A 17,824-nucleotide genomic window follows, 5' to 3' on the forward strand; every position below is an offset into this window, starting at 1 on the left:
TTGTCTCACTTTTTCTCTTCCATCCACTTTCAGTTTCTCCTGGTTGGCTCGCCTTTCTGTTTCTCCTGGTTGGCTCGCCACAGCCAGAATAGTTTTGGGTTAATTTTGATGCAAATTAGCACAAAAACGACTGCTCAGTAAGTCTTGTTGCGTTTCTTTCTTTGGTGGAGCGACCGCATGTTTGTCTGTCACTTTTTCTCTTCCATCCACTTTCAGTTTCTCCTGGTTGGCTCGCCACAGCCAGAATAGTTTTGGGTTAATTTTGACCGCTTTTCCTCACGACGGTCGCAGGGGTGCTGGAGCCTATCCCAGCTGTCTTCGGGCGAGCGGTGACTGGTGGCCAGCCAATCACAGGGCACATATAGACAAACAACCATTCACACTCACATTCATACCTATGGACAATTTGAAGTCGCTAATTAACCTAGCATGTTTTTGGAATGTGGGAGGAAACCGGAGTACCCGGAGAAAACCCACGCATGCATGGGGAGAACATGCAAACTCCACACAGAGATGGCCGAGGGTGGAATTGAACCCTGGTCTCCTAGTTGTAAGGTCTGTGCGCTAACCACGAATGAATGTGGAGGGTTGTAGTTGTACAAAAACACAAGGTTTCAGGCTCAAGGTGTGACAGCTTGCACTTTACTTAAAAACAGTCATTTATACAAGAAATGTACACATAGAAATATACAAGGACAACTACTTTATGAATAAAGTAAGCAAAAAAACCAAAAAAGCCACAAAAAAACAATAATAATAATAACAACAACAATAATAATAATAATAATGAAGTAAAATGAGTTAGTGTAGGTGGCTTTGGTCTATAGTCAGAGTGGCTACATGAGTACGTCCAAAGCAACATAAAATATAATATTTACACTCAGGTGACAGGAAGTGACGAGAGTTTTGTCGTAACAGTCTGGAATTTCTGGCCAACATAAATGAGCGTAAATTAGGCAAACGTAGGCGAGCGGCGTGTGCGATGCAGAGTATGAACGCATGCATTACGTAAACACACGTCATCTACGACTGCATACTGGAGATCTATGGACATACACGTCATACGGCATATAGATATATATATATATATTTTTTTTGGATTGATAGATACGGTGCTACAACAAAATATTACCTGGTAGGTGCTTTATTTATGTATGTATAGAAAAATATACAACCTTCATTATATAGTTAATATTCCTTATTATTTACTATTTAGTCTATAAAATATTCCATCTTTTCACTTTGACTCTGTGATAAAATTAAATAAATGTGTTTTTACGTAACACTGAATAAACAGTCTATATATATATATATATATGTGTGTGTGTGTGTGTGTGTGTATACACCTTATGCATTTGTCACGGATACTGTATCTGAACTTTGGGTTAAGGGGTCCCATCCTGCCCTTTCTAACAATACTGGACCCGAGTAAGTTTCATGCCAACAAATACTCCCAGGCTAGATTCTTCCAAGGAAAAGTGGACATGTGGGACTTGGATTCAAAGTTGTTGATACATGAGTGTAAAAAGTAGCAAATGTAAGCTAGGACCCTTTTCATGACAATTCAGACTATGGCTAAATAAAGCACACTGAAGAGGAACAAATGCAGCCTGAAGAACTGACAAAAAAACTGACTTTTTTTTTTTTTAACTTTCCCGACAGCGAGACGCTGAGGTGCTTTTCTTCTGTTCCAAAAATAGACTTTGGAGTCAGGACAAAAACGAGGAAAAGAAACATCCGGGCTGACATCTCCCACTGCCGCGCTCCGCTAAAGCAACTTTTCTTTTAAACGTCTTTTAAACACGTTGAAGTTCTGCATCTGATCTTTCTACAGTAGGGGCGACACAACAGGAAGTTGTCTATGCTGGCATTGTAGCGTTACTTCCTCAAAGGGGCGGAGCCAACCGGAATGGACTAGGGTCAAAACATTCATTCATTCATTTATTTATTTTCTACCGCTTATCCTCATGAAGGTCACGGGGGGTGCTGGAGCCTATCCCAGCTGTCTTCGGGCGAGAGGTGGGGTACACCCTGGACTGTTCGCCAGCCAATCACAGGGAGCGAACAGCCTGAACTTCCTGATTACGGGGTCCGGTCGCCATACTCCAAGAGCACTCCCCATAGGATTCTACCAGGAAAAAGCAATAAAATGCTAAGTCCAAGTCCACAAAACCGGTTGGCAAACCCTAACGGACCCTCAAGTACCGTTCCACGATCGGGCCGAAAACCATACTGCTCCTGAATGCGAGATTCAAGTCCTCTCTGCGGGACAAACCGGATAAAAACAAAGTGTAACGTACATAATTCCAGACGACGCAAGCTAGCTGATAGCATTATTGGCACAAAAACTGATATGAACTGAACCCAGCAGTTAAGATATACGGAAAAAAGGATTTATTTTGTCTTAATAAAAAAATATACGTATATACTGTATTTTATGGACTATAAGTCGCTCCGGAGTATAAGTCGCACTAAGCCGAAAATGCATATTTAAGTAGAAAAAAACATACGTAAGTCGCTCCGAGTATAATTCGCAAAAAACCAAAAATGCATAATTAGGTACAAAAACCATACATACTAAGTCGCTCTGGAGTATAAGTCGCATTTTTTGCGGGTAATTTATTTTCCAAACACCTTAACCAAAACAGACATTAAGTCATCTTGGAAGGCAAGTTCTAACAATAATAAAAGAATAGAGAACAGGCTGAATAGGTGTAAGATATGCTAACACAATGCTTATTCAGCTACATGAAAAATAAACAAACAGAAAAAATGTCCAGTGTTTATGTAACATAAACAGTTTTTTTCATTTATAAGTCGCTCTGGAGTATAAGTTGCAGGAACAGCCAACCTATGAAAAAAAGTGTGACTTATAGTCCGGAAAATACGGTATATATTTTTTAAAAATTTTGATCGTCCTTAATTTGGGTTAATGAGGTAATACACAGTAATACCACACTAGGCAAAAAAGTATTTGACTACATTCCTTGCCAAATTTGTGCACCAGGTGGAAGAATGGGGACTTTTTTAGCGTCTTTGGCAACAAAAATAGCATCACACTATTGGCTCCCGAACAGCATGGGGCAGCATCCAATCACGATGCATCAACATATTCCAATCCAATCCATCATACCGATAATTTGGTTGAAATTCAGATTTGTAAGTAAGATTGACTTATACAAATGAGGATGTGTTGATTTCTGACATTAGTACTAATACATGACTACTACCAGGAGAACCAGAGTATAGAAGGGGAGGAGCTGCCTGGTGTGGCCCAGAGAAGTGCACTGTATTCGGGCACACGCTCTGAGCAGCCGGTGTGACGCCATGGAAGTCTCTGGTTAAGCGTTTGTACTTTACAAACGCATGAGTGTTTCACGTGGCTGATGAGGTTTTTTTGTAGGTTCGATTCCCCCCCCCCCTCCCCTCCTCTTGCAGAGCATTTGGTACAACTAGCACGCAAAATGTCTTCCTGGGAAAATGAAAGTTTGTTGACAAGGAAGCTCAGGAGAGGAAACATCAAAAGGCAGGAGTAAAAAGGTGCACTTGATTTGCTCCCCTGCACAGCACAGATAATCTGGCCTTTATAAATGATTGGATGTGATTAATTTATGATGTTAATTCCCTAATATCGACTTGATAATTATCATGCACCGCTAATTTCTAGGACTTGGTCGCTCTCTGAATGAGCAAAAGGACTCACAGCTTGAAATGACAAAAAAATAAACGTTCGATTCCCCTGTTCCCGTACCTTAGCTGTGGACGCTGCATTATTAGACTCCATAATCTCCACTTTCTCCGCCCTCAATTTCCTTTAGCAGATCCTGGTTCTCTTCCGTTGGTGCGTTCAGGTACTATTTCAAAAGACATTGCAGTGGAGAAGTGGTGTAAATTTGCACTGTGGCTCCCCCTTAAGGAAAAGAGCGGTGCTACCATATTATTTACAGAACACAGCGTTACTTTGGGGATGAGTGACAATGAAATGATGCTAGTGATGACATGGTTATTGAACATGCATGCTGGTGACCGTTCTTTGACGTGATGTGCATGTAGCAATATTTGGGGTTTTTTTTGCATTAGCACCTTCCTCCATATACCCTGATTCAATGCTTTAGCGCCTATGGAAGAGAGAGGGGGGGTTTGTGCTGACTGGACAAGGTGCAGGTGAGACACCGTGAGGTGCAGAAGGAGTAACAATGGACCTTTGTCAGCTGCTCAAGAGGTAAAAGACAGCCGGGTTTCTTGTTGTTGTTTTTTTTTTTGGTCCGGTGTTCAGTGAATGCCTCTTAAGTGTTTGACTTTTTAGATCTCAGTGGCGGTTATCTCCTCAAAGTGGATGTCGTTGCTGCCGCTGTGGACTTCGTAGTCGTCCATCATGTCCCTGTTCTCCAGCTCCAGGCTGAGCTCCCGCATCACTCGCTCCAGGTCACGGTTCCGACGGTACATCTGGATGTAGTTCTGCTGCAGCTGCTTCTGGTAGCGGATCACCTGCAGGGGTTGAGGAGGAAGCATGGATAAGTACTGTAATCCCTCGCCGCTACTAATTTATATATTCATTCATAAATCATGCCGTTTTGTGGCTGAATGGGGGCTATTCTTAGTCACATATCTGTGGCACAAGATACTACAAGATTGAAATCAGAAAAAAGTATTAAAGTGATACATAAATTACCGTATTTTCTGGACTATAAGTCGCTCTGGAGTATAAGTCGCACAAGGCCAAAAATGCATAATCAGGTAGAAAAAAACATACATAAGTCGCATGGAGTGTAAGTCACACAAGGCCAAAAATGCATAATCAGGTAGAAAAAAACATACATAAGTCGCACAAGGCCAAAAATGTATAATTAGGTAGAAAAAACATACATAAGTTGCACTGGAGTATAAATCGCACAAGGCCAAAAATGCATAATTAGGTAGAAAAAAAACATACATAAGTCGTACCGGGCCAAAAATGCATAATTAGGTAGAAAAAAACATACATAAGTCGCACTGGAGTATAAGTCACACAAGGCCAAAAATGCATAATTAGGTAGAAAAAAAACATACATAAGTCACACCGGGCCAAAAATGCATAATTAGGTAGAAAAAAACATACATAAGTCGCATGGAGTGTAAGTCACACAAGGCCAAAAATGCATAATCAGGTAGAAAAAAACATACATAAGTCGCACAAGGCCAAAAATGCATAATTAGGTAGAAAAAAACATACATAAGTTGCACTGGAGTATAAATCGCACAAGGCCAAAAATGCATAATTAGGTAGAAAAAAACATACATAAGTCGCACCGGGCCAAAAATGCATAATTAGGTAGAAAAAAACATACATAAGTCGCATGGAGTGTAAGTTACACAAGGCCAAAAATGCATAATCAGGTAGAAAAAAACATACATAAGTCGCACAAGGCCAAAAATGCATAATTAGGTAGAAAAAAACATACATAAGTCACACTGGGCCAAAAATGCATAATTAGGTAGAAAAAAACATACATAAGTCGTACCGGGCCAAAAATGCATAATTAGGTAGAAAAAAAACATACATAAGTCGCACTGGAGTATAAGTCGCACAAGGCCAAAAATGCATAATTAGGTAGAAAAAAACAGAAAAAAACATACATAAGTCGCACTGGAATGTAAGTCACACAAGGACAAAAATGCATAATTAGGTAGAAAAAAACATACATAAGTCACACGGAGTATAAGTCGCACAAGGCCAAAAATGCATAATTAGGTAGAAAAAAACATACATAAGTCGCACGGAGTATAAGTCGCACAAGGCCAACCACAGGACAGAACAGTCGCACAAGGCCAAAAATGCATAATTAGGTAGAAAAAAACATACATAAGTCGCACTGAAGTATAAGTCGCACAAGGCCAAAAATGCATAATTAGGTAGAAAAAAACATACATAAGTCACACGGAGTATAAGTCGCACAAGGCCAAAAATGCATAATTAGGTAGAAAAAAACATACATAAGTCGCACGGAGTATAAGTCGCACAAGGCCAACCACAGGACAGAACAGGAAATAAAAAAAGAACAATGCTAACCTGTGAGTGAGTCTATAATATGTCTTATTATGTTTACTGTATTGGGTAATAGGAGTGGAAAGTTGACTATAGGGCTGTTATTTCATGTCTAGAGGGCTCTAGTAATGTTAAAAACCATATTTAGAAGGTTTTAAACAGGTTTCCTATGCTCCCAACTAAAACATGTAAACACAGAGGAACGATATGAAAACAATGTTACCTTTTCTTTCTCCTCCTGCCACACCCTCCTTTCATCTTCAAATCGAGACATCTGCTCCTCGCTTGTCCTCCTCTCATAAATGAGCTCAGCCTTCATCCTGTCCACCTGAAGAAACACACAAAGATGACACGTTCCATTAAAAAAAACATGTGATCAGCGTATGCCGATGAACGTCTTCCAAAGCCGATCACAGAAACACATCAGCGTGTGAATCAACACTGGTCTGGAAAACCTCAATGGCTTCAGTTTGACAGCTTGACACAGACTACACTAATCATGGAAGCGTCTTTGATCCCTCCCTCATCACACCTATTGCTCTTTGAACCTCCTTGCATCTTTTGTTTACACTCTTTGCCAAGCTGTCACTGGTGGAAGCTAACTCGCTATCTAGATAGGGCAGTGGTCTTAAACACGCGGCCCGTGGGCCAAATGTGGCCCACAGGACACTAGTTTGAGGCCCCCGCCTTGATTCATTCATTAATTCATTTTCTACCGCTTTTTCCTCACGAGGGTCGTGGGGGTGCTGGAGCCTATCCCAGCTGTCTTCGGGCGAGAGGCACGGTACACCCTGGACTGGTCACAGGGCACATATAGACAAACAACCATTCACACTCACATTCATACCTATGGATAATTTGGAGTGGCCAATTAACCTAGCATGTTTTTGGAATGTGGGAGGAAACCGGAGTACCCGGAGAAAACCCACGCATGCACGGGGAGAACATGCAAACTCCACACAGAGATGGCCGACGGTGGAATTGAACCCTGGTCTCCTAGCTGTGAGGTCTGCGCGCTAACCACTAGACCGCCGTGCCGCCTCCCCGCCTAATTATTACGTTTGATTAATGTTCATGTTAAAGGTTAAATAACTGTTAATAGTTATCCTCCCTATCTGTGTGGAAGTGGTAAGTTTTTGGCTATTTAAGTTTAAAGGAAATAACTTGAAGGCTACCGTTTAGGTCGCTAGCTCTCTAGTTTGCGAGTTAGCATGTGTCTCAAGACCCTGCAGTTGCGCAACATGTTGTAAATAAAAAAAAGTATAAATGTGACTATAGTCGTGTTTTGTCATGTCTACAGGGCTCTAATAATGCTTTGTTCATTTTAATCTGAAAAAAATAATTTGTCTACCCACCAACTATATGTGGTTTCTTAAGTTTTTATTATTTGCTGTTTTATTATTATTATTATTATTATATCTATTTATTACTGATTGATTGATTTTCTTTATTATTGATTTGTTTATTTATTTTTCATCTTATTTTGTGCAGACTACATGGAAGGAAAAATAAGTATGTACCTGTTGTCTGAGTCCCAGCATGGTTTCTGCATTCTGCCTCTGCGCCTTGGCTTCATCGCTCTCTCCTCCCCAAAGCAGATGAGCGTCCTCCACGTCACGGAACACAGAAGGGCTTGGTCCGCCCCGCCCTTGCAGTCCTCTGCCCGGCTGGAAGGCCAGGTTCACACACTGACCCTTCATGCCCCCGCCATGACTTGCCAGAGGGTCCCGTAGGCGCACCAGCTCCTCCTCCAGGCGCGACACTTTCTCCCGAAGCAGCTCTGCCTCGCTCTTCCTCCTCTGGAGTTCGTTCTCGCAGACCTCCAACTCTAGAGATCGTGTCCGCAGGGCCGCCTGGGCCTCCTGAGAGCGAGCCTGGCTGGCCTGCAGCTCCGATCGAGCTTCTCTCAGCTGAGCCCTCAACACCACAATGTCGCCGGCCTTCTGGCTGAGTTCTGACTGGATCTCCTTCAGCTGCTGCTTGAGGAGGGAGATCTCTCCCGATTTCTGACATACCTAAACACACCATACACATAAGAACACAACCACAACATAGCCTGCATCTTTTTTCTCTTTTACATTTCTGGCCCCACCTCCCACTTGGTCTCCTCCAGCCGTGGACCCAGTTGGGTCTGCTCCCGCTGGATGCTGGCACACCTCCTCTCCAGGGTTTCCCTGTCGTGCAGCAGAGAGGAGAAGTCCTCCTGGAGCTTCTTTTTCTCTTGTTGTAGTTGAAAGACCTGATGAAGCAATAAGCAAAAAATCTCAATATGTCACATTGGATTTGCTATGCAAAAACTGATGTGCTCCAAGATGTGCAATCTGGAATACATAGTCCATAGAGTGGACCGTACGCAACATGGACCAATTTCATATTGTTTATCAACTATAAACTATGGAGAATTGTTTGCATATTGATCCTGGCTATATTCGCAATATATAATATATGGAGCTTTTGTGTCCTAACATCAAATAAATATGAAGCCACTGAAAGTAAGACTGCACTTTTTGGAGGGAATTTTGAGTCCCTAGAGTCACACAGAATATGTTGCCTCTTTATAACTTTATTCTGAGCCGAACACATCAACAGCAGTACAATACCAACACCATTTATGGATATCAACTCTAAAACAAACACGTCTCTCGTCCGTTCGTAATAGCAACACTTCTAGACAGATTGCAAGATGCTTTCACTGACCCCCGAATATCACAACAACCGGCGAGATGCATCTAATTTTTTTTCGTTGTTATTCTTCTTTAAATATCAATTACATGTAAACTGGAAAGGACAATACATACACACACACATATATATATATCTAGTATATACACACACACACACACACACACACACACATATATATATATATATATATATATATATATATGTATATATATATACACACACACACATACATACATATACATAATATACATATATATTAAAATACTTTAAACACTGTTTTTTATTGCGTATTTATAAATTGTTATGGTGAATGAAATGTTTTTGTGCAGCAAAAAAATGTATATATATATATATATATATATATATATAATTTTTTTTAAACCAAAATCCACAAGTATGCAGAAGTGAAGTTCCAAAAATGTGAATGTGATCAAAACAAGTGTGACCTTTGACCTTTGAATTAAGGGGACACAGCAATTATCGGGCTGATGTGAGGGAATTATGATGTCATAATGGTAAATCCAATACCACTAAAAATAGCTCAGAAAACCAACAATACGAGGCGAGATTACACATAGTGTCTAGGTGACCAAATGAAGTGCTCCTTTTCTCCTGCGTGTGGTGTTCATGACCTGTCGTAACTCCAAACATTCACTTTTCAAGGAAGACATTTTGCATGCTCATAGGAAAAAAAAAACATTGAGCACACAAAAACCCTTATCGGCTACCTGAAGCGCTAGCACAGCGGCGTTTGGAAGAAGAGACTTCCATGGCAATACCCCGGCTGCTTGGGGCATGTGCCCGAAAACAATGCACCATGCGGGGCCATACATACATGGAAAGTGTGGGCTGAGAGCAAATAGAGTACCTGTAACTGGAGGACCTGCTGAGCCCTCTGGGCCTTCTGAGAGGCCTGCTTCATCTTGGTGGCACAGTTCTGTCTCAGCTCCTCCATCTCTCTCTCACAGCGACGCTGCTTCTCCTCGTAGACCTTAGAACAAAACATGGAGGTGGTTTTCTTCTTCCCGCATTTTGGTTGGCCGTCTTCGGGTCTCACCTGGCAGATGGCAGCTTCATTCTCATCCAGATTTTCCCTCAGATGTTGAAGCTCCATGTCGCGCTCCCGCAGCTTCTCTTCCAGGTCCCTCACCACCACCTCGTAGCCCTCCACAGGAGGCGATGAGTGACCGCATGAGCCGCTGTCCGACAGGGGCTGCCCACGCCCACTGAGCGACCCGGAACCGGTGCTCTTACTGGACGAAGAGCGTCCGCTGTCCGAGTGACCGTGGCCCGCCGTTCCGCCTGAAATGTTTCTGACCAGGACCTGGCCTGGCTCCAGCTGACCCCCGGAGCCTGACCCAGAACTGGAGCCCTCGCTGGGGGCCAGACTGTAGCCTGTGCTGCTGTGAGTGGGGAGGCTGGAGAGAGAGTTCCTCCCAGAGTCCGACATGGAGCAGGACTGGCTGCTCCGAGCGTTGCGGCCCCCGCAGTAGGAGTCGCGCTTCTCTTCAGAACCCGAGCTGCTTCCGCCGGCCATGTTGGCGACACCGGACGATGCCGAGAGAGGCAGGAGGAGGTTGAGGCTGCCTTGGCTTTCTGACAGGCTGCTACCCCCTGGCCGTGGAGACAGGTAATGCACCGAGTGCCGGTTTTTGGGAACGACGGGTTTGAACGCTGTTGGACGAATCAGCACTTTCTCCATGTTCTGAAAGAAGAAAATAAGCTTTAATGCAGAAGACTACACATCACAACGTCTTTGAATGCATCTTCTGAATACCTTTTATTTGTATTTTATTTCATAGAGCCATTTTCGCTTTAAACATTTTCATTTAGTTCACAAATATGTAAAAAAAAATTTTTATAAAAAAATAATAGCAGGCGGCACGGCGGTCTAGTGATTAGCGCGCAGACCTCACAGCTAAGAGCCCAGGGTTCAATTCCACCCTCGGCCATCTCTGTGTGGAGTTTGCATGTTCTGCCCGTGCATGCGTGGGTTTTCTCCAGGTACTCCGGTTTCCTCCCACATTCCAAAAACATGCTAGGTTAATTCATTCATTCATTCATTTTCTACCGCTTTTTCCTCACGAAAAAGACAAAATAAGAAGCCAAAAAGTTACCACTTCCACACAAAATAGGAGGAGAATTCATTCATTTTCTTTTGCTTATCCTCACGAGGGTTGCAGGGGGTGCTGGAGCCTATCCCAGCTGTCTTCAGGGCGAGAGGCGGGGTACACCCTGGACTGGTGGCCAGCCAATCACAGGGCACATATAGACAAACAACCATTCACACTCACATTCATACCTATGGACAATTTGGAGTGGCTAATTAAACTAACATGTTTTTGGAATGTGGGAGGAAACCGGAGTACCCGGAGAAAACCTACGCATGCACGGGGAGAACATGCAAACGAGGGTGGAATTGAACCCTGGTCTCCTAGCTGTGAGGTTTGCGTGCTAACCACTCGACTGCCATGCAGCCCAGTTACCCACATGATGAACAAAAATAAACTTGATTATTCTGCCCGCCTCTATATATTGACATATTGGTGCGCAAAAGGGGTGCGATGTAAAAAAAAACTTTGGGAACTACTAGTATCTATACATATTCCACCCCTGTGAATCCGATTATATATTCATTCAGATTGGCTCTTCTCGGAATGAGGTGTTATTCTTTCTGAATAACCTGAATGGAATTTGAATATTTGGGTCCATGTATACGTGGCTACTGTTGCGCGTGAATATTTCTAGGTTATTTCTCAGTTTTTGCGTAAATATTCAGACCACGACCAAAGTGACAATGACTGCGATTTTCATTTACGTGTAATTTATGAATTACATACCCCAGTGTGTAAAGAAATAACGTTCATTGCCCTAAAGCTTTTTGAAAGTAAAACTAAAGCATCATTCACTGGACTTGCCTTCTCTAACTGTCCAGAAACTGGAATAAGTTTTGGCGGAGGTCCTCCAATGTTCCCATTCAAAGTCCTGTTGTCCCTTTGGTCCTCTGAGTCGCTGCAGGGGCTTACAGCAGCCACGACCAGGTTGTCGTTCCAGTCTCCAACCAGCACCTCGCTGCTCGAACACCCTGGGCTCTTATTCCCTCCTCCGCTTGTAGCCCCAGAAGTTGTTAAGCTGCCAGCAGCCGCCGTAGAGTTTCCCGGCCGAGGCTGCTTCTTGGTGGGCAGTGGCGGAGGTAGAATCTGTGCCTGGTTGCCGACGACCAGAAGTTGCTCCAAGGAGCTGCCGCTGCGTAGCGTATTATCCTGGAGCCGGAAGCAGCTGGTAGCCGGTGTGGAGCGCCGAACCTTCGCCGTGAATTCGCTGGCCGCTCGGCAGTGTCTCTCTTGGTACGTGCGGCCCGATATGAGACTGCTTACGGAACCCATAGTTGTGGTGGTGCTGCAAGACGCTGGGGGGGAGTGAGATAATGGCGGCTGGCACTGCTCGGCGTCGAGACCGGGATTAGGGTGGTCAGTGACAGGAAGAGCCTGAACGAGAGCCATGGCACTCCGATGGCGTTAGCCACACCACGCAATCTGTATGAAGACAGAACAGAAAACATATTAAACGTACCCGTCATCCAATGTCATACACAGAATATTTGCTATTCAATCATGTCAACTCTAATGCAAAACCACCATATTCTTAATCCATAATAATCCATATTCTTCATGCCTATGGACAATTTGGAGTGGCCAATGAAGCTAACATGTTTTTGGAATAGGGGAGGAAAGCGCAAACAACACTCGTCCATTTTACTGTTTGGCCTTGGCAGAGGTAATCCTAAATTATTCCAATTACTGCAATTATAAGCTAATACAGCATCTTATGCAGCTGTGTGGCTAATTTATGGCTACATTTTACTGTTGTGATATCTCTTTTAGTTCAGAACTACTACTACTAACCACTTCAATACTCTAATACGCTAATAATCTAAGGTACAATCATCCAAGAAAATTTGATGGAAATGTTTTGACGTTGCTTGACGGACACAGCCAACTATGGTAATGGTAATGGTTTTTATTTCATTTGAACAATCATCAGATTACAATTGAATGCATCACATAATCAGTTCACAGTTCCACATGTCCAAAAGGAGTAGGAAGAAGCAAAGCTTATTAAATCCTACCCCTCCATCTGGTACTTTTACAATCAGTAACTGTTACATTTGTTCACTTCCTGCTTTCCTAATATAATTTAAGTTTTTTAACATAATAAAAAAAATAAACTTTATTTTATTCTATTTCTATATTTAAAAATGTAATTTTTTAAAATTTTTAAATGATAATTTAAAAATTTAAAAATTTAAAAATTTAAAAATTTTAAAATTTTAAAATTTAAAAATTTAAAAATTTTTAAAATTTTTAAATTTTTAAATTTTTAAATTTTTAAATTTTTAAATTTTTAAATTTTATTTTTTTGTGATGTACCAAAGTACGAGGTGATATGACCATCCAATGACATAATGGGTACCATAGTGCGTGTCAATATAGTGATATATATAGCACATCATGACTGGTTCAAGACTCTTCATCCTTGTATTTAGCAAACATCAACTGCTTGTATTGTTTCTTGAATTGGCTCATCGTTGTGCATTGTTTGAGGTCCGTACTCAATCCATTCCATAGTTCGATTCCACATACTGCAATGCTATGGCTTTTTAACGTAGTCCTAGTATATAAGTGTTTCAAATGTAGTTCTTCCCTGAGATCATATTTCTCCTCTCTTGTAGAGAAGTATGATTTTTGTTTGAATATAATCCAATCCTTGGAACAAAGTTACCAATTTCTGAACAGATTGAAGCTCTACCGCTACATGCATTTGGCAAAGGGCTGCTTCCATTACACGCTAACTCTGTGCTGCTAATTGCCAATTTTATTAATGAGGAAGTAGAAAAAAAGTCTGGGTTTTAGTGGCGACACAAACAGGGCAAGCGAATGAGTCACAATCATCTCCAGCTGCTGTATGATTTTCCACAATATCCCCACGTGAACCTGGTCAGCCGGGCATCTGAAATCTCATCATCGATCATAATGTTCACGCACCAATCAAATATGGCCATAAAACGATGCTAACTTGGATGAGATTTCCATTGCAAGTGTGGCAGCAGATTAAAGTCCTTCTGTTTGCACATCAGTGATGGCTGACCGGGTGAACAGAGAGAAACGGTGGGGGGTGGTGGGACACATCCTCAGTCTGTCGTGCCAAAGCCTAAATCCGTCTGGCCGAAGGGAATAATCCACAGCAGATATAAGTGCATGCAGTCTGCCAGGACCAACACCATCATGGAATCATGGAGCATCATCCGTCAGGTGATACGTACAAGTTCACCATACAGTATATCATTCCTGCCAAAGAGGGGTGCTTTTTCTCATATGGATTGAAAAAAACGCTCGGTTTGCTAACTAGCTAGCTGACAGTGACAGCTATGCAAAGTGTGTAAACAAAAATGCGAGAAAAGTAAAACAGGAGAGTACCCGGTGAAAACCCACGCATGCATGAGGAGAACATGCAAACTCCACACAGAGATGGCCGAGGGTGGAATTGAACTCCTACTTTTAAGACACATTTTTCCACATTTCGAATAATCGCTTCCATCACCTACACATAGGACGGAGAAGGAAGCGGTACTCCGGTTTCGTCCCACATTCCAAAAACATGCTAGGTTAATTGGCGACTCCAAATTGTCCATAGGTATGAATGTGAGTGTGAATGGTTGTTTGTCTATATGTGCTCTGTGATTGGCTGGCGACCAGTCCAGGGTGTACCCCGCCTCTCGCCCGAAGACAGAAAAAGCGGTAGAAAATGAATGAATGAATGACTGTTTTATGCCATGGTTTACATTGAGACGGGCTGCACGGCGGTCGAGTGGTTAGCGCGCAGACCTCACAGCTAGGCGACCCGAGTTCAATCCCACCCTCAGCCAACTCTGTGTGGAGTTTTTGCATGTTCTCCCTGTGCATGCGTGGGTTTTCACCGGGTACTCCGGTTTCCTCCCACATTCCAAAAACATGCTAGGTTAATTAGCCACTCCAAATTGTCCATAGGTATGAATGTGAGTGTGAATGGTTGTTTGTCTATATGTGCCCTGTGATTGGCTGGCGACCAGTCCAGGGTGTACTCCGCCTCTCGCCCAAAGACAGCTGGGATAGGCTCCAGCACCCCCCGTGACCCTCCTGAGGATAAGCGGTAGAAAATGAATGAATGAATGTACATTGAGACCAGGAAGTAGCCTGTGTCTAATCGTGACACATCTACTGTATACATGACCAGTTCAGTTTCCAATGTATTCATCCAAAAGCCCAACAAACACGTGTTTTAGCTCTTCAAGCCTCACACATTTGGCGAGATTCATCGCATTTTTAAAGTGCATTTTTCACTCTTCCCCGAGCTGTGCCTTCCAGAGAGTTGGAAGAGTCAAACTTCACCCGCTATTTACATCTTGAACTCTCTATGCACTGGATGCAGACATTGAAAAAAAAACGTTCCTTTGTTGTTTTCCAATTGAAGCCAACATGGACTATAATAAGAGGAAGGTGGGCGACTGCATGGAAGTCACGCTATCCAGCTATTATTCATCGATGATCAACCAACTGCGTCTTTCATTTTCTTTCATGTTTGGGAGGAGAAGAGGAGGCAAGTTTCGTGACGGCACGTGATCCACAACGATTAAGGACGTGTTTGTGATGTGATCACTTCCCAGAGCCAAAACAATCCCGCCTCACGACCTCCTGATACTCTTTATCCCAACCACTATTTCGTTCCTAGTCTCTCCCGGCCCCCGACGAGGAGTCTCGGGCAGGGATAACAGAATTAACAATCCCTTGAGGACGTCAAGTGTGACTCCCCCCTGTGACCCCTCCCACCACTATGACCTCCAAGGGTCTGCTTTTGTTCCGACCACTCGGGTGATAAATCTCAAAAGCTAACTACTCCCTCTGATGTTGCTCACTGGTCCAAGTGATTAAAGTCTTCTTGATACTCTGAGAGTCAACACCCCCCCCCCGTTACATTTCCTCTGCTATCAGCACAACAAAACAGAAAGGAAAAACAACATTGTCATTGATTCTAAAAATAGAAAAACAAATCTCAAGAGCCTCAAACGTTCCTGATGGTTTTTCATAGGATGTTTCTCTCTCTCTCTCTCTGCAAAACATTTGATTCGATGTTCCAAAATAAACTCCAACACTGTCGCAGTCAGCGACGGGGGTCAACCCGGGGGCACTTAACACCGCATGCTCACACTCTAAAACGATTAAATGATGCTGAATGGCGCCGAGGCTGGCTTAGACAGGGAGTGAAAGTGTGATGAGAGTTCAACCCCCTCGGAGTTCTGACTTCACCAACCGGCCCAGGATGGCGACAGAGAGTAAAGAGCTTCCCAGGTAGCACTCTAGGGAGACGGGGGGAAATAATCCCATTTTTATAAAACTGTCCGCCAGCTTATTCCCCCCAAGAAGGGAAGCACATTATTCCGCCGTGACACACTACCTCTCGCAATCACATGCAACCTCAAAGCTGGGGTTTGTTCCGGGGGCTCTGCGGGGACGGCGGAAGAAAAAGATGAAGGTTTCAGGGACCTGGAGACAAAGGTGGGCTAGGTTGGGGTCATGATGGAGCAAGGGACGGAGGATGAGGTTGAAAGGAATTCCAGTACCTGGTTGTCTGAAGAGAAACTCCACAGAGGCACTAATGACTAATCCTGTTTGGTGAATTCTTGGAGAGAACGCAGACGCCTTATGGTGGGAATCCATTGCGAAGAAAGCTACTTTCTGATACAAAGGCACAGATGGTAAGACTTTTTTTTTTTATTTAGCCATATATGAATCAGATAAATCGCGACATGAGAAAAAAAACGTTCTAGATCTTCCAGAATCTGCACCTCTTCCAGCTGAATTTCCTTGGATTTGTGCTTCCTGTCAAAATGTTTTTTTTTAATTTATTCTATCCACTACTTGCTGGCTACTGTGAACTACACTGGGTGTAGGCCACACGGAGCTCAGGAGAAGACGGACATGTAGGCCTCCAACCTCACCTCGCAGAGGAGGAGCACTCATTGTCGGACACACTTTGTCAGAAGCACGGCTGGTGCCGTGGAGGTCAGAAGCCGGACGCGAGGGCGCCGTGTTTTCTCTCTCAACAACTCTTTCTTCTATGTGCAGTCAGATTGCATACAGAATATATATATATATAGCCCTAAACATAACCACCACCTACACTATGTACTATGTCCATTTAAGTCATATAGTATATATATATAGCCCTAAACATAACCACCACCTACACTATGTACTATGTCCATTTAAGTCATATAGTATATATATATAGCCCTAAACATAACCACCACCTACACTATGTACTATGTTTATTTAAGACATATAGTATATATAGTATATAAACACAACCACCACCTACACTATGTACTATGTCCATTTAAGACATATAGTATATATAGTATATAAACACAACCACCACCTACACTATGTACTATGTCCATTTAAGACATATAGTATATAAACAGCCCTAAAAATAACCCCCACCTACACTATGTACTATGTCCATTTAAGACATATAGTATATAAACATAACCCCCACCTACACTATGTACTATGTCCATTTAAGACATATAGTATATAAACATAACCCCCACCTACACTATGTACTATGTCCATTCAAGACATATAGTATATAAACATAACCCCCACCTACACTATGTACTATGTCCATTTAAGACATATAGTATATAAACATAACCCCCACCTACACTATGTACTATGTCCATTTCAGACATATAGTATATAAACATAACCCCCACCTACACTATGTACTATGTCCATTTAAGACATATAGTATATAAACATAACCCCCACCTACACTATGTACTATGTCCATTTCAGACATATAGTATATAAACATAACCACCACCTACACTATGTACTATGTCCATTTAAGACCCTAAACATAACCACCACCTACACTATGTACTATGTCCACTTAAGACATAAAACACTTGATTATCGAAATATTCAACCAATTGCTCCTTCATTACTTGCCAAATGTTTTTTTTTTTTTATATAGTGAATAATTTTTTTCCTCTTTTCACAAGCAAAAATA

At 42.5% G+C, this 17,824-nt stretch overlaps 1 protein-coding gene across 2 annotated transcripts in view; it reads right to left on the reverse strand.

Moving 5' to 3' along the window:
• Nucleotides 1–594: 594 nt before the first annotated feature.
• Nucleotides 595–17,824, reverse strand: part of LOC131106977 (leucine zipper putative tumor suppressor 2 homolog) — a 57,345-nt gene continuing 40,115 nt past the window's right edge. For both annotated transcript variants that reach the window (XM_058056582.2, XM_058056591.2), the window contains 7 exons: nucleotides 11,629–12,246; nucleotides 9,768–10,415; nucleotides 9,579–9,701; nucleotides 8,118–8,264; nucleotides 7,546–8,040; nucleotides 6,249–6,353; nucleotides 595–4,488 (listed from right to left, as the gene is read on the reverse strand). In XM_058056582.2, the coding sequence (XP_057912565.2) occupies nucleotides 4,303–4,488; nucleotides 6,249–6,353; nucleotides 7,546–8,040; nucleotides 8,118–8,264; nucleotides 9,579–9,701; nucleotides 9,768–10,415; nucleotides 11,629–12,213 (2,289 nt within the window). In that variant the 5' untranslated portion in view covers nucleotides 12,214–12,246 and the 3' untranslated portion in view covers nucleotides 595–4,302. The remainder of the gene's footprint in view (nucleotides 4,489–6,248; nucleotides 6,354–7,545; nucleotides 8,041–8,117; nucleotides 8,265–9,578; nucleotides 9,702–9,767; nucleotides 10,416–11,628; nucleotides 12,247–17,824) is intronic.

This window comes from Doryrhamphus excisus, linkage group LG10, assembly GCF_037039965.1.
Source record: "Doryrhamphus excisus strain RoL-2023G ecotype Guam linkage group LG10, RoL_Dexc_Guam_v1.1, whole genome shotgun sequence".
NCBI classification, from domain to species: Eukaryota; Metazoa; Chordata; class Actinopteri; order Syngnathiformes; family Syngnathidae; genus Doryrhamphus; species Doryrhamphus excisus.